The following is a 20,089-nucleotide window of genomic DNA, read 5'->3' as shown; positions in this document are numbered from 1 at the left end:
GGAATCATTGCGATCGGGTTGACGAGTTGATTAATCAGGCGGATGCAAAAATGGGGTGTCTACAGGATCCCACATGAAAAAAAATGAGTTCAATATGTACCTATCGAAAAAATGGTGATGAGTTCGGTTCTGACTTACCAAACGTTTTTTGAAATTTTGAAAAAAATAAGTATGATGTAAATTAATAAGATAATCAACTTTTAGCATAGTTCATTTGCAAAACGACTAAAAATAATTCAAAGAACAAAAGTAATGAAAATAAATGATAAAAACTCGCCTTCATCTATCAAAATGCTTAAATTATACCAATCAATGGTAAATATCGAATTTTAGTTAATGTTCCATACAAATAGATAAAAACACAATCTTTAGATGAATTTTTGAAGAAATATCATTCGGTTAATTTTTGATAGGATTTTTCGATAGGTTTAATATACTTCGAATCGGCAAGAGGGAAACATTGTGTTTGTTCTGTGAGTGTTAGGTGGGTGTATTTAGTAAAACATAATAAAATTACACATTATTCATATTTAATGTATAGTGTACGATAAGGAAAAAAGTGGGTGTAAATAGCGTGTCCGTATGAAACATCATTATGCACTTTCCCTTTGAGCATTGTTTTAAATCTGGTCAAAGACTGAGATAACTTGCTCGAGTCATCTCAATGAGTTATCTCGATATAGTTCATGAACGAGGCAGATAGACAAGGCATTTCACATGTGCAAAATTACCATAGAGAAACGAGATGACTCAGGGTGATATTTTAAATAGCTCGGAAAAGTTATTAGAACTCGACCGAGTCAACTGGGATTTTGTATATTTTAATTAAAATAAATTTTTTTAGAGAGCTACTATTGCCAGACCAACTTTTACTAATGCCACAACAATTGCTTTGTAAGGATTGCACACTGTTGGTGTGGCAATAGCAACTCTCTTTTTTAAACTTTAAATTTAAATATTTATTTAACTAAAATAAAATATTAAGGGCTTCGATTTCAACTCCTCATCTCCGAGGCGTTCCTTGGAACTGAGCGAAACTCCCACAGGTATTCTAAAAAGTTCTTTTTTCTTCAATGGGATGTTTGAATATTTTAACACTCTCTCTCATGGAGTTTTCCGCAATTTCCAATTGATTTGGTAAAAGTTCAGTTAGTTTCAATTATACGTGGAAACTTCTGTCTCAAATTTTAATGGGTCCTCTCTGAAAGATTTCAGTTTTTATTCGAAAAAAGAGAAAAACAAAATTTGTTTTGTTAAGTATACCTCATTTTATTGGATTTTTTCAAAAATTCAGATCTTTCCGGGGTTTCTTCATAGTTTCGCTGTTTCGTTTTTTTTAATCTATTTTTAAAGAAACTCTATTTGTCTATATGGTGGGTGTCCATGAAAAATTGATATGGATTATATGAATTCACATTAAATTTTCTTCTCTACATTTGTTCTTTGTTTAACTAGATAGATTTGCTGAAAATTGGTTTATATTATTATTAATCGGCTACTTAAATTATTGATCTGATCGTCTAAGGTCTAACTCATGTTTCTTCACTTGTGATTATGGTTTCTAAACTCGTTTTGACGTCTCGTTTCGTCCATGGATTGCTGAGTTGTCTCAGATGAGCCGACTTGTTTCACACAAGATAAACCGTTTAACTCGTTTTACCATTATTTATTCATAGAAATTTATATAAAAATAATTTTAAGTTTTTGTTATAAAATAAGGTAGATGAGAAGATGTTTAATCATAAATCATACATTATTTAGATAATTAATATTTTTAAATTTTGAAAAATATAATTATTTTAATCAAAATCCACAAAATCCCACTTGACTCGGACGAGCTCGGTCAATATTTTCAAAATCTCGTTTGTCTCGTGAGATTTTGCACATTTGAGATGCCTTGTTTATCTGGCTCGTTCATGGACGATACCGAGATTTAGAACCATGCATGTGAAGCTAAGGACTTAACATATTTGTTGTTTTGTGTACAATTTTTTATTTTTATTTTTTTTGATTTTCTTTTTGTTATTACGTGTAAATGTTAAATTTGTTCCTATAGATTGTGAACACTTTGGCTCGCTTGACGTCCGTCCACATGGTAGTGGTGGGGTTTCCCCCATCGTGCTTGAGCTTACCTCAACATTCTAGCCATCCAAACTACTACATCTCGGATTCACATTTTGTCCCTCGAAGATATAAAAGAAGCATAAAGAGTAGGAGCATTCGAAGGCCTCAAATATTATCCCATTCTAATGTTCATGGAGAGACAGTTCAAGGTCCACGAGTCTTTGTACTCTCGGATTTGCACACAGACTACTCAGAAAACATGGCTTGGGTCAAATGCTTATCGACCATGATGAGATACAAATACAATAAAGATGTTCTTATTGTGGCTGGTGATGTCGCGGAGACATACAACAACTTCATTTTGACTATGTCCCTTCTCAAGGATAGGTTTGAACATGTCTTCTATGTACCTGGAAACCATGATCTCTGGTGCCGATGGGAGGAAGAGAGTTATGTACGGAAACAACTTATGATCCTCTATATAGCCTTTTTCTTTTGGGTTCATCAAGGCAATACATTATGTTATTGATACTCGAAGGTGGCATGTGCAAACACACATGTATCTAAAGGGCTTATTTTTAATTTAGAATATTAAATAAATGGTGGTTTTGAAGATTACATGGTAAAACAGGATATTTTTGTAATTTTGAAAATTAATCCAACATGATTTTAAGGACTTGTGATTGCAATTTTCTTGGTTCTTGACCAAGATGACCCTGATTATATTAAGTTTAAATCTTATGATAGGGGCATTTTTGGAATCCAGATTTTGGTGTCAAACCACTTCTACTCCACCTTCTCTCATTATAATAATAGAGATGTGCATTCTTATTTATCAGTATTTTGGGATACTAAGTCAGTAGTCTCAAATCCTAAAAGAGTTCACAACGTGTCACCTTATAATTACCAGATATGTACCATTGTTTCAATTCAGACAATATGTACCAGTTTCTGTGTGGTTCCATGTACATTGGCAGTATTTTGTAGATCTCTTAAAGACTTTCCATTTTGTGCTTTAGATTACTGCTCATAAAAGCATCTTCTGAAAATTGAGTGATTTCAAACTTTTCAGCTCGACTCACTTGAAAAGCTGAATGCATTGCTTGCTGCTTGTAGAAGACTTGGGGTAAAAACCAGTCCGGGGGTTGTGGATGGCTTGGGAATCATTCCTTTGTTCTCTTGGTACCATGAGGTGATGCCTACTGAACCTTGTTTAGTATTTTATTTGTAGAATTCAGATTGTTTGATTGAGGTATCTATACATATTTTTGACATCCATCTACTCTTCCTCTCAATGGGCATGCTTGCTTTGCAGAGTTTTGATAGAGAGAAGGACATAACAAGCATCCGAATTCCTTCTTTGGAGATGGTGATTCACTTTCTTTTCTCCTAGTAAGAATTTTAAGGCCTTGATCATGATGACATAGTTATGCAAATTTGATACTGATGTGCGTGCAGCCGTGCACAGACATTGCATACTTAGTCATATACTTATATTGCACACAAAGTAATACATGTCGATAATTGAAACTAATAATGATAACATGTTCGACTTTTTTTTCTTTTTTGATAATTATAAAACTTTATTGAAAAAGTGAAGCGGCCGAGATGGCCAACTGCAAGAGAAAAAGAAAACAAGTGAAAAAAGAAACAAGGAAAACAAAAGCTACACCCTGTCCCAACAACCTAGTCATTACAAAGCATCTCTGATGTAGATAGGCTTGTCGACAAAAAGAAATCAACAGCATTGACCGAGTCAATCCGGGTTGACCAAGTCAACTCGACCCAAGCTTTGACCGGTCCACAAGACCTAGTCCAACTTCTCTAGGACTCTTTCTTTTATTGAGTTTCTAGTTTTTAAGTTGCTTAAGTAGTCCTAATTAGTTTCTATTTCAATTTTAGAAAGTTTCTTTTCTTAGTTAGTTTCTAATTTGTTTTATGTTTACTTTTCTAAAATTCATTTTATTCTTTAGGTTATAATTAGAAGTCCTTTTAGATGTTTAAATTAAGTTCTTATAGGATTGGAAGGTTAGTAATATGTTATAGATAAATTAGAGAGTTACTTTTTAGTATTTTGGAAGGTTTCTAAGTTATGGAGTTATTTATATAGGGGGCGGTTCAAGGGCCATATGAGAAAACATATGAAAAAACTTTCGTTTTTCAAAATAAGAGTTAGAGGTTTTGGATTGAGCTGATTTTTTGCAAGGATGGTCACTATGATGAAAAGATCATCCTCGCAAAAAATCAGCTCAATCAGAAACTTCTAAATCCATCAAAAGTGATTTACAAATTAGTGATAAAAATTGATAAAAAATCGACGGTCCACATTCTAAATCACTTTTAATGGGGTTAGAAGTTTCAGATTGGGCTGATTTTATTTTTTTGGATGATCTTCCCATCATAGAGATCATCCTCACAAAAAATCAGCTCAATCCAAAATTTCTAACCCATATTTTAAAATTTTATTAAAAACGAAAGTTTTTACATATGTTTTCTCATATGGCCCTTGAACCTGACCCATTTATATAAGGAGCTCCAATTAATAAATTTAGGGAGTTAGTTTTTTTGAAGATCGATTAATAAAAGAAAAAGAAGAGACTTTTTCCATTTCTTTGTTTTATTTTGAGCATAAGAACCTGATATTGTTTCTTAATTTTAGTGTTTGCGATTGATTTTCATCAATCTCAGACCTAGATTGAAGTTTCTAGTTTGTTTTGCTCGACAAAGAGATTCTTCATTACTCCTAGTTCTTGGGATTTCACCCTAGAACTAGATTTTTAATAGACTTTATGTTTGTGTGTTCTACCCTACATCAATCTCCCACTTGAAGACAAAGTCTTCAAAGAAAAACCCTTTGAAAACTTTACAAAGCTTGCACAAAAAGAAAAGAAACCCTTTGATCTCTAAAATAATCTCATGAATTGTCTTTTCCTCATCCTAGAAAACCCTTCTATTCGTCTCTTTTTGAAGCCCCCAAGAAATGGCAAAAGGAGGGATAGCCCATCGATACCTTTTTCTATTGGAGAACACATTACAAGTCCAACCACAAAATAGTTCAAAAGTGACAAACGGAAAGACCCAGTCCAAATGGAAGAGAGATAACGTGTTTGACTTTATGAAAATGTTTTTGATATATTCTATGCAATTACAAAAATTTGAATGCAAAGAAACAATTAGTCATATGTATAGGGGATAGGCTTTTGGAGTGTTGCATCAAACCTCCTCTCTTCTTGACAGGGTTTTCTTACACAGAGAGGCTGAGGTGGTGACTCAAAGGTGGTCCCAGCTTTAAAAATCTTTCTCCTATTTAACCCCCATGAACTTTTTAGAAATTATTAAACTATTGATGATAAAGAAAATTTTATTGGCAAAACAAAAATATTTAATGGAATGAACCCTATAAACATCTTATGGTGGGCTTGCCTAGAATTGTCATAGAGGTCATCGGGCTAGTCTATGTTCCGTGGATTCTCATAAATGGATGAAGTGTTCTTTTGGCTTTTGACATTGCACCGGATTTTGGTGTGATATTTGTTGATTTGTTGTTTTTTGTTCTTGCTTCTTGGAGATGAATTGATAGCCATGGGTTATGAGGTCTACCTTTTCCTATAAAAAATTTATACGAGACAAATTAAGTATTTTATTGATTTATTTAGTTGTTTATAAATATATGCACAACCTCATAATGTCACGACCCCAATTTTTGTACTTGGATTCTTCTTTTAAAAAATGCTAAATATCTTAAATTGACTCGTGAGATCTGAATGTTGAGCAATCAAACTATAAATCTTTTCATTATAATATTGGTAATAAGTTCACATGACCCTCTTACAATAAACTCCTACAGACTCAATACACCCTTCTAATAATACTATAAAGTCTCTTCTAGTCCAGTTCATGTCGTTCCATCCCTTCTTTATTTGTTGACATAAAATGTCAGTGAGCGGTGAAGCCCAAGCAAAAGATAATCCAACTGTTATAGGTCAAATGCTAATATATTAAAGAAAAGCAAACCAACTTAGGGGTCTCGATTTCTCTGTGTTCGTGTTTGCCGAAGCTTTCTTATATACCATTATCTGTGTTCATGTCTTTTAAACATTGTTTTAATCCTAGATTCAACATCTTCCTCTTCTTTCAAACATTCCTGATTTGAATCTTCAATAAAGAAGAGGCCTAGGATTTCTGGCTTGGATTCCTATGACTACCTTATCCTAAATTTTCTCTTCAGGATCTTCACCTAAGTTTACCTTGTCTTGAATTTTTAGTTTAGGATGTGTCTCATGGTATTGATGTGACTTGCTTGTGACCTAATCAGTATCCTTGCATACTTATCCACCAAAATCAGGTTCTTTGGAGGCCTAATACTCTTCTATAGAGTTTTTTGAATACGGGCAATGCTCTAAATTGTATAAAACAAAGAAATATAACTGCCTTATGTTCAAAAGTGTTTGTAGTTAAACTAATGTGTTCTATCCTAAAGTTTGAGCATCTGTAATGAGGGTTTATTGTTTGCGCTATGATACCCACTATCACAACCCCAATTTTTGTACTTGGATTCTCAATTAAAAGAGGCCAATTACCTTAAATGGACTTGTGAGATCCTAATCTTGAATAATCATACCATAAATCCTTTCATTATAATAATAGTTATAAGTAACAAGATCCTTTTACAATAAACTCCATTACAACCCCAACACACTCAACAATATTGTAACACAATAGAAGTCTCTCCTAGTCTAGTCCATCTCATTGCATCCCTTCCTCATCCGATGACATAAAATGTTAGTGAGCGGTGAAGCTCAAAAGAGAGAATTCAACTATTCTAGGACTAAGGTTAATATATAAAAGGAAAAAAAAACCAACATATGGTGCTCTATTGTCTTAGTTGTCGTGTTTGTTGAAGCTTTCTTATATACCATCATATGTATTCATGTCTTTTAAAAATCATTCAATCCCGGGTCATCTCCTCTTAGTGTTCACGAATGGAGACAATCACTGGCTTATCCAACTATTGAAACCTTATTCTTTCATGGAGTGCTTGCCAGTCACCTGGTTCATCTGACTATTGGAATGCCCATCATTCTAAGGAGACACCTATTCCTTCATAGAGTGCTTGCTAGTTCACCTAGCTCATCCAAGTGTTGGAACGCCATCCCAACACCATGGGACAAGTATTCCTTCATGGATTGCTGATAGAGGACCAACCTACCTTTTTGAGGTTCCATGTTCGAAGAAGTCTACCTCTCGAAATAGATTTTATAACCACTCAAATTCTTTCTTTTCATTATCATGTCACATCTCTTTTATATTCATGATTACATGTGGAGCATTCATGTTTTGAAAATCGTATTCAATGTCGTCATCATGGTAATCAATGTTATCTTATTGTCAATGATATCAACTTCACACTCAATTATGATGGAATCAATCATTCAATCTTCCTAAGTCGTGTCATGTGCGATCTCATGTCTTGGATCAATAAGGATCCTTTCACTCTGACGGTCTCTTTTTTCTTGGGACATACTTTAAAAGAATGGTGTCGACCAGAGGGAGAACTTTGGGCTGAAAATCCATTGTTAAGCCAAAATGGAGGCACAAGCCTAACCTCAAGGTCACTTATTTTAGCGTAAAATAAACGAGAGAGATATACAAATATAGATAGAGGGAGAATGTTTTCTATTCCATGCACTAAGTTAAGGCATAGAAAAATTTGATGGAAACACACTTGCCTAACTTCTTGAATCTTTTCTTTGGGTACCACGACTAGACCTTCCCTTAGGCTCCTTGCCAATGATCCTACTAGCCTTCTCTTAGCCAACGATTACTAGATTGAGAGAGAGATAGAGAGAGATGAATTGGGGGGGGGGGGGGGGGAGAGAGAGAGAGAGTATAGAATGGTTTCAACGATTTGGAGAGGGCCTAGGTGCATTTACAGGCCTTGGCTGAAGGGAGATTACTAAATGCAAGAGTTAACTAGGTGCATTCACAAATGAGTCCTAAAATATTTCCAACTAATGGTGGCTGCTCATGAATGGGGGGTGCCCCCTGTTACATCTCACCTTTATCCTCATAAATATGGCAGCCACGTGACGTCTTAGGTGGCTGCCCATGTGGCATGATTACATTTAAATTATATAATTAATTAAAATATAGTATTTACTCAAGAAAATTATGTATGTTGCTAACTATAAAAAGTATATATGATGTAACACACGAATAATCAAGCCATGACATCAAACTTATATTTATACAACACCTTGCCACGTCAAAAGAAAAAAAAAATGCTTGATTGGTAATATTTTTAATGGTGTTATTGGATAGTAAACATAGCCAAAATTTCTAAAATCGTCTAATAAATTACAATTAACTATCAAGTGATGTGAAAAAATGTTTTCTTGATGATCGAATTGACTTGGCTACTCTTATATACCTACTTCCTACCATCTAGATATTTTGTTTATATATATACATTTTACTATTATTTTAATATAAAATAATTTGAATTTATGCTTATAATTATCTATCTTATCTTGAACTAATATTTAGGCAAAAATTTTGAGCCATGACATTCTCCCCACCTTCATGGGATTTTGACCCTGAAATTAAGTCTCACTTAAGTTCGCAAAAAGTTATGTGTGCCTTTTTTGAATCTCATCCTTGCATCCCAAGTTGCTTTTTCTCTGCTATGGGGTTGCAAATTACCTTTTATCAGGGGGATCATCTTATTTTGAAATGTTTGGGTTTTGTGATCCACATTTATAATTTTTTTTGATAAGTATGACTTTATTGAGAAGAAGAGAAAGAATGTGGTGTGGACAAGGGCGGATTTACAGTGGGGGCACTTGCCCTCACAAGAATTTTCAAAGTCTATGGATTAGTGAGCTATTGCGATAGATTTTAGCAGCCAATAAAAAAATCTGCCACTATTGCCCCCACAATTTTTTTTTTCACTTTTAGTTGTCCCCACAACCATTTTTTTTTTCATTCTTAGTTTTCCCCACAATTTTTTTCTACTCTTGGTTGCTCCCACATGGGCAAAATCCTGGCTCCACCCCTAGGTGTGGGGATAGGTTGCTAAAAGATAGGTTCCTTCTCCTCTATGACTTGTCTTCAAAGAAAGGGGCCCCAATCTCCAATTTTCTAGTGGTTGAACATGGGATGGTTGGCGGGACTATGGATTTAGGATGGAGTTTAATGATTGGGAAGTGGATAAGTTAGCATTCCTGATGGGGGTGGTTTCGGAATTGCAAATTCCAGTGGAAGCAACAGATTGGAGGTTGTGGAAGGAAACAAGAGATGGAATTTTCTCGGTGCGCTCCTTTTATATATCTTTGCAAGAGGATGCAGGTGACGCTTTTCAGACAATAGCAATATGGGGTCTGAAAGTTCCTTCTAAGATCGCATTTTTTATTTAGACGACAGCTTGGGATAGCATTCCTATGTTTCACAAACTTATTCATTCGGACTTTTGCTCACCTAACTTCTGTTGTAAGTGTAAGAGTGGTGGGGAATCTGTGAGTCATGTCTTGCTTCATTGTTCGATAGCCAAGGAGTTACGAGGTATCTTTAGTGGTGGGTTGTCTTCCGTATTTGGCGAGGAGTTTGTTGAATCTTGGCTTAACCTTGGGAATTCTTTTATGGGGGAAAATCGTATTCTTTGGTCTATTACACCGTTTGTAGTTTGGTGGGGCATTTGGAAACAACGAACCGTCATGTGTTTGATGGGAAGGAGGCCACTTTGCAGGACATGTTAGTTTCTATAAAAAGGAACCTATTTTCTTCGTGTAAAGTCTTTGTGGAGTTCAAAGGGATTTTCTTTGAAGATTTCATGGGGAGATGGGATTGGGTTTGTAGCTAGTAATTTTATACTAGGTTTGGTTTTCTGTTTTTCTTTTTGCTTTTACTCTTTTTTTATCACATCAACCATTTTCAATACAATTGCATTTACCTATAAAAAAAATAAAAGAATGATTTTTTAATCAAAATTAACCAATGTGATTCTAGGACTAGGAGTTGTGAAATTTTTTGTTGGGGCCCGTGTAGTTTCACTCCTTTGCGTGTTTTCACATGCCACCTGTTAGTTTAATTTAAGAAAAGAAAAAAAAAACACCACCTTGGCCCATACTATTTTTTGTCCACCACCAATTTATTTAATTTAAAAATTTGAAAATAACATCACGCTTCAATGGGACTCTTATCTAATAACAAATAGAAAAGAACAACACGTTTCAATAGGACTCTCTCCCAATTCTGTAAATAATTTATGTAATTTATAAAAATAGAAAATTGCACCACATATTAAGATGACTCTTATTTTATTTATAAAAAAACAGAAAATAACGCCATGTTCGTAATTTAGCAACCAAGTTTTGCTTCTCCATCTCCTAATTTCATCTCACCACAAGAATTCCCAAGCATTGCTTTGTTGGTACGTCCTGTGATTTTTCTTTTGTAGCCCTAGAATTTTTATATTGGGGTTTTTATTGGTATTTCAGTTGTATTAATTTGCTTTAAAAAAAAGCAAATTATTGCATAATTATAAGAAGATTTTATGGTTATGAAATTGGGTTTTTTCCTCTATCTCTAACGAATAAAAAAGACATGCAAGAAGACATAATTATTTTAATGAAAAAAAATATTGTATATTGGAGGGCACTACAATTATTTTATCTTTTATCAATCCTCTCTTTTGAGGGGTCCGTTTTCTTTTTTAAGAGGATTGGGGCGTTTCATTTTCCATTTCTATGACTTTTACGGACAAGTTAAAGCTTTGATCTTTGTCTCTAACTAAAAATTAAAAATAGCAAGAAACATAAATAGAAGTCCTTGAAGAAGTTGGAAGATGACAAATAATTAGTTCGGTCCCCGCAAGTAAATCTCTCTGGGTTCGCCCCTAAACACACATGTATTATAGAAATTATGATTTGTGCATGATTAAAATATTTTATATTTACATAAAAAATAATTTTGAAAATTTTAAAAGGATAGTCAAATTATAAGTATTTTATAATTTAAAATGCTATAAAGGACTTTTTGTAATTTAAGATTAAGATGTTTAAGTAGAGTAATTTTGAAGAAAACAAAATAAATTGTTATTTTAATAATTTAGAAAATTAACTAACTTGGTGATAGGAGTCGTGGGATTATAATGGGGTTTTTAATTTAAATATTAAGGGATTTTGGCGATAATATAATAAAAGAATAATTTTGTAATCAAAACTAACCAACGTGATTCTAGGATTAGGTGTCGTGAAAATATTTGTGGGGGCCACGGCCCCCCCTATTCCCCATGTAGTTTTGACCCTGCCCTTCTTGTTTTGTTGCACTTTGATACAAATGCTATGATGCATGGAATCTATCCCTAAGTTAGGGAGATAGTGTAGGCTAAAAGGTTTAGGGTTCACCAAAATGATGGGGGCCCCTCTTGATTCTTACCTTTTATTGATAAAGTCATGCAATAAATGCATGAAGAGGTGTCCCAATGTTGGGTATGATTGTGGCAAGGAAGCATGAGAGTCCTCACATTGAAAGAGAGGCCTGACGTCATGTTCTTGCTTTGAAGATGCTATGAGTTCATGGAATGTCCCTTTTAGTCAAGGGTAGCAATGCAGGCTTATGATTTGGTGAGAGCCATCTCATTTAGAGAGAAATCCCATGCTATTTTGTGTGTGTGTATGGAGTGCATGAAATTGGCAAGGCAATAAGATTGTACCATCTCAAGAAGAGAAAATGGCATCCCATTTGATCGTTTGCCATTGTTTTTAATCTTGAAGGTGCCATCTCTTACTCTTTTTGTTGGAATTCGCTCTATCGGATGTACGATTGGCCTTCTTTTTTGAGAGGGGGGGGGATGCAAGTATAAAAATAAACTATGTTAACTCACCTTGTTCTTGAAATTCTTCTTCTTCTTGAAAAGCTTCAAAAGAAAGAGAGAGAGTTCTTGGCCCTTAAAATAAAGAAAGGTCTCCCTATATATAGATTTTTATGTTGGCAATTGTAGGAGAATCAGGAAAATATGATATTCTTCTTGATTATTCTTGATCACTCTTGACTTTCTAGAATATTCTTGTAATCTTTTACAATAGGATAGTTGGTTATTCTAGATTATTCTTGAATTTCTAGGTTATTCTTGTAATAGGATAGTTAGTCTATAAATACCACTATTGGGGCATTTGTAATGATCATTCAAGAATTCTCAATAAATTCAGTTTTTCTACATGGTATCAGAGCACTAGGTTCTGATCTAGGGATTATCTATGGCGGGCCAAAATCTGTGGAAGACGGCTTTAACTGGTGCGATCAACAAGGACTTAGCGGCGTCAGGGGAAAGCACCGCAAGTTCGAACCTGAACTCTTCCATCCCGTTCAGTGGTCGGAAGGGTCCACAAATTCGTTCCAATTGAATATCCACCGTCTAAATGGAAAAAACTACACGGAATAGTCGTAAATCGTTCATTTGATTTTGGAAGGCAATGGGAAGCTTGGATATCTAACAGAAGAAGTAACAAAACCTGCAGATGTAGATTCGACTCTCAAGACCTGGAAATCAGAAAATTCTTTGATTATTGCGTGGTTGGTGAACTCAATGGAACCCGCAATTGGCAAGTCCTTCATGTTCCTGCCGACGGCCAAAGATGTTTGGGAAGCAGTCAGGGATACGTATTCCGATCTAGAAAATTCTTTGTAGATTTTTGGTTTAAAATCCAAACTTTGGCACGCGAAACAGGGTGACCGAGATGTAACCTCCTACTACAACGAGTTGATGACATTGTGGCAGGAGTTAGATCTCTGTTATGATGATGTCTGGGAATGCGCAAATGATAGTGTCCGGTTCATGAAATGACATGAGAATGATCGTGTATTTATGTTCTTGGCAGGACTTAACAAAGAGTTAGATGAGGTGCGAGGCCGAATTTTAGGAAAAACTCCTCTGCCAACAATTCGTGAGGTCTTCTTAGATGTTTGGAGAGAAGAAGCACGACAGAGTATGATGCTTAACAACAAATCGGTTCATAGTACTACTAACTCGGAAATAGAAAGTTCTGCCCTTGTAACTCGGAGTTTTCAGGAAGAGGTGAAGAAGGATGGTAAGCGTTCTGAAAGGTCGTGGTGCGATCACTGCAAACGTCCGTGGCACACACGGGAAACCTACTGGAAAATTCATGGCAAACCTCAAAACTAGAAGAAAAAGTCTGGTGGAGAGGGCCGTGCACTTCAGGCTAGTGTTTTGGATCAAGAGTAGCAGTCTTCTTCAAGTTCGTTTCCTTTCACCATGGAGCAGATAGACCAACTGTACAAGTTTCTCGAGTCTCAGAAAAATCCTTATTCTTTGGCTCAAAAAGATAATTACTTGAAAGCAGTTCTCATTGGTGTCAACCCTGATCGCACCTGGATCATCGATTCAGGTGCAACCGATCATATGACAGGGTTGTCAAATCTTTTTTCTTCGTATAATCCTTGTGCAGGTAATCAGAAAATTAAGATTGCAGATGGATCTTTTTTAGCTATTGCAGGAAAAGGTTCTATTATAGTATCTCCATCACTCACTCTTCACGATGTTCTTCACGTTCCCAAACTTTCCTGTAATCTTTTGTCTGTCAGTAAGCTAGCCTGTAATCAAATGATCTCTTTTAACTCGAGCGATGTTTTTCTCTCAGATGATGTGTTTCTCTCGCAAGAGTCTGAGTTTAGTATCTCTGCACCTACAGTAAATGGCCAAGATTTGTTCCTTGAAACTCTTCCTACTATGAGTGATGTTTCCCCTGAGTCTAGGCATACATACATTTGAAAAACAATCTATAAATCAAAATTCTGAACAACAATTCTTAGAAACCGAAAATAAGGAACAATCTACTATAATGTCACAACATGATAATAGATTCAAGGAAGGTGACCGAACTTGGAAAGGGATTGTTTACTTGAAGAAAAATCATAAGAAAAGGAAAGACGAATTGACTCTACAGCACAGCCATGATTCTGAACCAAGGACGAATCAACAATCTGAGTCTGTTACAGATAATTCTCTCTTTTTCCAACAGTCAATCTAAGTCTACTGATTTAGATATTCCTATAGCTCTTCGTAAAGGGGTTAGATCCTATACTAGTAATCCACTGTCTAAATTTGTGTCATACTCAAAATTATCTTCATCTTTTGCTGCTTTTACCTCTCAATTGTCCAATGTAGAAATTCATAACAGTGTACAGGAGGCTCTAAAGGTTCCAAAGTGGAAGGAAGCAGTACTTGAAGAGATGAGAGCTCTTGAGAAGAACAATACTTGGAATGTTGAGGCATTGCCAGCTGGGAAGATCACTGTGGGTTGTAAATGGGTCTTCACTGTGAAGTACAACTCTGATGGTTCAGTGGAAAGATACAAGGCTAGGTTGGTAGCAAAGGGATTTACCCAGACATATGACATTGATTATTCTGAGATTTTTGCTCCTGTTGCAAAATTAATCACGGTGAGAGTACTTTTATCTATTGCTGCTAATCTGGACTGGCCCTTGCAACAATTAGATGTGAAGAATGCCTTCCTCAATGGTGACTTGGAGGAAGAAGTGTACATGGATAGTCCGTCGGGCTTTGAGGAGAAGTTTGGCGCAAGAGTATGCAAACTAAAAAAGTCCCTGTATGGTCTCAAACAGTCTCCAAGGGCTTGGTTTGATAAGTTCACACAGTCTGTCAGAAAACAAGGATATTCTCAAAGACAAGCTGATCATACCTTGTTTTTCAAGTTCTCTCATGAAGGAAAGGTTGCTGTGCTAATAGTTTATGTTGATGATATTATTCTCACAGGTGATGATGTGATCGAAATAGAGAGACTGAAGAAGAGCCTTGCATTAGAATTCGAGATCAAGGATTTGGGAGCGCTAAGATATTTCCTTAGCATGGAAGTTGCTCGTTCAAGGAAAGGAATCGTTGTCTCTCAACGAAAGTATATTCTTGATCTTTTGAAGGAAACCGGGTTGAGTGGTTCTAGACCTGCTGAGACTCCCATGGATCCCAATGTAAAGCTTTGGGAAAAGGGAAGTGTTTCTGTTGATACTGGTAGATACCAGAGATTGGTTGGAAAACTAATCTATTTATTTCATACTCGACCGGATATTGCCTTCTCTGTCAGTGTTGTTAGTCAATTTATGCATGCACCTTATGAAGAACACCTCGAGGCGGTCTACCGAATTTTGAGATATTTAAAGTCTACTCCTGGAAAAGGTCTATTTTTTAAAAAGACAAATTAAAGGAGTGTTGAGGTATTTACTGATGCAGATTGGGCAGGTTCGGTGAATGATAGGAGATCTACTTCAGGGTATTGCACCTTTGTGTGGGGAAACTTGGTTACCTGGCGAAGCAAGAAGCAAAATGTTGTTGCCAGAAGTAGCGCAGAGGTTGAGTTTAGAGCAATGGCTCAAGGAATCTATGAGGTATTGTGGATATACAGAATCCTCGAAGAACTCAAGATGACTGTGGAACTTCCTCTGAAGCTGTACTGCGACAGTAAGGCTGCAATAAGTATTGCTCATAATCTTGTCCAGCGTGATAGGACGAAGCACGTTGAGATTGATCGACATTTCATTAAGGAAAAAATTGAAGCTGGAACTGTTTGCTTGCCGTTTGTGCCTTCTAGTCAGCAAACAACCGACATCTTGACTAAGGGGCTTGCTAGACCTAACTTTGAACATCTGATAAACAAGTTGGGCATGATTGACATCTATGCACCAACTTGAGGGGGAGTGTAGGAGAATCAGGAAATCTGATCTCATAGAATCAAGAAAATAGGATATTCTTCTTGATTATTCTTGATCACTCTTGACTTTCTAGAATATTCCTGTAATCTTCTACAATAGGATAGTTGGTTGATTATTCTAGATTATTCTTGAATTTCTAGATTATTCTTGTAATAGGATAGTTGGTCTATAAATACCACTATTGGGGCATTTGTAATGATCATCCAAGAATTCTCAATAAATTCAGTTTTTCTACAGCAATCATTAAGAGCTTTTTGGTCAAATGGGATTTCTTTATGGATAATTCCACCAACTTGAGTCTAGGACTTTGATGGAATCCCTCATAAAGTGGGTTTAGGATTGTTAATTGGCCCCTACCCCTCTTGGTATTCGGATTTTGAATCCAACACACGTTGGTTCAATCCCCGTTGTTTGCCCATCCATAAATGGGCCATTTGTTACGGATAAACCTTTCCCAACTATAAAGATTTTATTTGCAAAAGTCAATTCATCTTGAGGCTTTCAAATGCATCCAAGCAATTGGTATCCAATTGTTGAAACATAGAAACCATTGATTCGGGTCTAATAGTCCTTTCCACGTTGACAAAGATTTCGAAAGTTTATCAGGGTTAAGGCAAGACCCAAATTAGACCACAAACAAAAGGGTAAGCCCCCATTACATCCTCAGGTATAATCTACCTCTCTTATCCTGGTCAACGATAGTACATAATTCCATATTTAGATCATTCCTATATATCTCTCTAATGCCAAGCTCTCTAATTTGTGAAGCTGGCCAGTCTACTGCTTTATTTGTTTCTCTGAAGACATGGATGAAGGAAATTGCATCAAATCTCTGCTAGCAATTTGATTTTGATGAAGATGTACCTGGCCGCTGTGGGCAGTCCCAGATGCCATTGATGACATTAATGGCCAGCATGGAGTCCGCTTGAACCTGAATTCTTGAGCCTTCTTTAATGACAGCCATCTTCAACCATTACACGACTTGTAAGCCTCACACACCCTGCTATACCAGCCACCACGTTCCCATTATGATCTCTCAAGAAAGCAACAAACCCTCCCCCGTCTTCTGTAAATGACCTATCAGTGTTAAGGACTTGCCATCCCTCAGGCTTCTGCCACTTACAGTATGTGGGGGTGTCGTGGTTAAAAGAAGGCTCTTATCCCCGTGCTTCCATGAGGGCTCTCTTGGCTGCATTGTTCTTTACATGCTCTTGCCAACTCAAGAAGTTGCAGCATATGTCGCCTTGAATCCTTCAAGCTACAACAGCTGCTTGGACATAAATATTTGGAAGACTCTTAAGCATCGTTCCCTCCATCATGCACTGGGGGGGAGGGGATACTTGGGATTTTGGTAAATATGTGAAAAAAACTAGGCTCAAAAGGTCCATTGTTCCTTTAGGACACTTTTGAAATAGTAAGGGCCCTTTGAATCCCATTGTTTCGATGACCTATTTCGCTAACGGATTGTCATTTTCTCTAGTTTTTTCGACTTCTTCCTCACCAATTTTAGTATTTAATGCACAAAAGGAACCTCTAGAGTAGTTGCACGAATCTTTACTTACTGGTTGGTAAAATCTGATCAAGCTCCATGCTTCACTGTTGGAACAAGATGCAGTGAATCCCATTGTTTCCAATGGCCTATTTCACAAGCAGATTGCCATTTTCTTTAGTATTTTTGACTTATTCCTCACCAATTTTAGTATTTAATGCACATTATTATGCACTGTCTGCGATATATTGGTAATGCCATTAGCATTCTAGTCAGTTTACAGGATTTAGGTTACTTAAAGCTATTTTCTTAATTTTTGGTTACCTCTAGTATTAGTTTAGTCCACACACACACACACACACACATTAGGGAGCATTTAATTTTGTTTTACCATTAGAAACTTATAAAAAAAAATGTTATATGATGAGAAGAGTGCATTTTTGGGAGCTTACATTTATTCTTACAGTATTCCCTAGACCAAAAGTTCATTAATGGTATCTGCAGGTGAGTAAGGACTTCCATGCATGCAAATGGCCTGGGGAACTTTCAAGCAAAGATTTATCCCTTGCTCTGTGCTTCGATGCAATTAACAAGAATAATCAGGATCAAATCGAGGAAATTCAAAGGACTTGTAGCCAAAGAATTACGTTCTCTCACTTTCTTCCAAGGTTAGTTGTTCACCTATTTGAAGTTACTAATGAGGATTAACTATTAACTCATATTAATTGTTTATGAGTTCTGAGAAATTTTGTTGAAGCTCGTGAACTTGTAATTCTGAACTGAGGAGTTGGTGATATGAGACTAATCTTAGTTTTTTAGAGGAAATCTAAACTGCATGAAAAAGTAGATCAAGACTATCTACGAAGGATAAATGAAGCATGTGGGAGTAAGGGGTTGGGACCTCACCCATTTTATGGGTGACATTTTGTTTTGATAATGCAGGGTATGAGACTAATCTTAGTTTTTTAGAGTAAATCTAAGCTGCGTGGAAAGTTAGATGAAGCCTGTCTACGAAGGATATATGAAGCATGTGGGCGTAAGGGGTTGGGACCCCACCCATTTTTATGGGTGACATTTTGTTTTGATAATGCAGGGTATCCCACATCCCTTTTGGCATGGGACTAGTCCCTACGGTTGCACGCTTCGACCCCACAAAAATTTTCTAACGTGCAACAAGGTAAATAAGGGATTGGGACCCAGCCAATTTGATGAGTTACAAGGATCTAATAGGAGAACTTTTAAGCATAAGAAATTGATTCAATAGGGTGATTCTAACAGTTTACGTTGATGTTTGTGCCATTTTTTATCTGACTGTCTAAAGGAATGCAATAATTGGGTTGGTGAGGATCAGTTGACTTTGCATTTGCGTTAGATACCTCATAGAAGGAAACAATTAAGGGAATGCCATTTTTAGAGCATCTTTATGGTTTTTTGATGGGTATCCTCAGTTTTTTGATATTAAATTTTTTGCTTGCTAAAAAAATTAATAATAAAATAAAAGGTGAAAAACTAGCAATTTAATATGGAAGAAAATAAACTGACAAAATTATTGTATGAAAATGTACTTGAATGATTTGACTTGGACATACAAGATGAAGGGTGTGATGTTTTCAAAAGTTGGAAGCTACTTTCAAACAATTTTTTTTTTCTTTCCCTGATATTCAATGTAGCCGCCAGCTAGCTTAGTTGGTAAAGTCTATGGGTGATGATACCATTGACCTTGGTTCAATTCCCACCACCATCGATTTGCTGATCTCATTAAGAATAGGCTTACAGACCAAAAAGGAACTTTCAAACTAACTACTTGACTTGAAAATGAGTGGAAAGGCCTATGGCTTAATGATATAACATTCTTTTGTGGTTATGCAGGAGATTAATTGAGATGCATAGCTAATTATGGATTTTTTTTTCAAAGAAATAGGTCATCAAATTTTTTTTTCGAACCAATCTGAAATTTTTGGTGCCTTGAACACTTGTTTCAAGCATATGTTTTGGAGAATAAGGAACTCTGTCTTTAATGAATGATAAATCTCATGCTGTATTATGATGTTATTTACTATATTATTTCTATATTTTACTTTCATCATCGGTCTTAAACCTTATGTAGGAGTTTTTAGAAATCGACAATCCTTGAGATTTTTGACATGAGCTACTCATTTCCCGCTCTCTTTCTCCCGTACTTTGAATATATTGGCATAATTAAGGACGTGTAAGACCAATGAGAGGACACAAATGATTTCCTAGTACAATTGGTTTACATCCCCAACTTTAAGTCTACATTTGTTTGCCCTAATTATAGATGAAAACGAATCTATGTTTATGTTATTTTAAGATGATGTAGTATTAGTGGGTGAGGCAAGAGAAGGGGTCGATGCAAAACTAGAATTATGGAGAGATGTTGGAGTCTAAAGGTTTTAGAATAAGTGGTACAAGACTATGAATGTGGAGTGTAAATTTTGTACGGACACCAATGAGGGGATTGTCCAATAAAAATTGACATTTTGAAAATACCCTAAAGTGATTATTTTCTCAGATCTATTATTCATAATGACAGAGATTGAGGAAGAGGATGCAGATAGAATCAGAGGTGGATTGTTAAAGTGGAGGTGTGCTTTTGGAGTGTTATGTGACCAACACATACCAATCAAATTAAACTGAATTTTTTTTTATAAGATAATAGTAAGACCAGTTGTGCATTAGAATGGTCAAGGAACATTATGTTACTAGATTGAACATAACAGAGGGGAGAACATTGGGATAAATGAGTGGAAAGACTAGAAAAAATAAAATTAG

General features: G+C 35.9%; 1 protein-coding gene across 4 annotated transcripts in view; it reads left to right on the top strand.

The window, feature by feature from the left end:
- Positions 1-931: 931 nt before the first annotated feature.
- The window catches only part of LOC147401582 (uncharacterized), a 35,360-nt gene continuing 16,202 nt past the window's right edge, over positions 932-20,089 (top strand). For 2 of the 4 annotated variants that reach the window (XR_015178559.1, XM_086442905.1), the window contains exons 1-5: positions 932-1,046; positions 2,057-2,518; positions 3,137-3,256; positions 3,380-3,433; positions 17,801-17,964. Coding sequence is in view for 3 of the 4 variants with exons in the window: in XM_086442905.1 (XP_086299031.1) it covers positions 2,093-2,518; positions 3,137-3,256; positions 3,380-3,433; positions 17,801-17,964 (764 nt within the window). In the remaining variant the exon portion in view is untranslated. Of the gene's footprint in view, positions 1,047-1,066; positions 1,138-2,056; positions 2,519-3,136; positions 3,257-3,379; positions 3,434-17,800; positions 17,965-20,089 lie in introns of those variants that run through there. The other 2 variants (XM_086442906.1, XM_086442907.1) reach the window with 2 other exon arrangements.

The sequence above is a fragment of the Akebia trifoliata genome, chromosome 5 (genome assembly GCF_017979445.1).
Source record: "Akebia trifoliata isolate Shusen 1 chromosome 5, ASM1797944v1, whole genome shotgun sequence".
Classification (NCBI taxonomy): domain Eukaryota; kingdom Viridiplantae; phylum Streptophyta; class Magnoliopsida; order Ranunculales; family Lardizabalaceae; genus Akebia; species Akebia trifoliata.
This window is presented reverse-complemented; position numbering and strand designations above follow the sequence as displayed.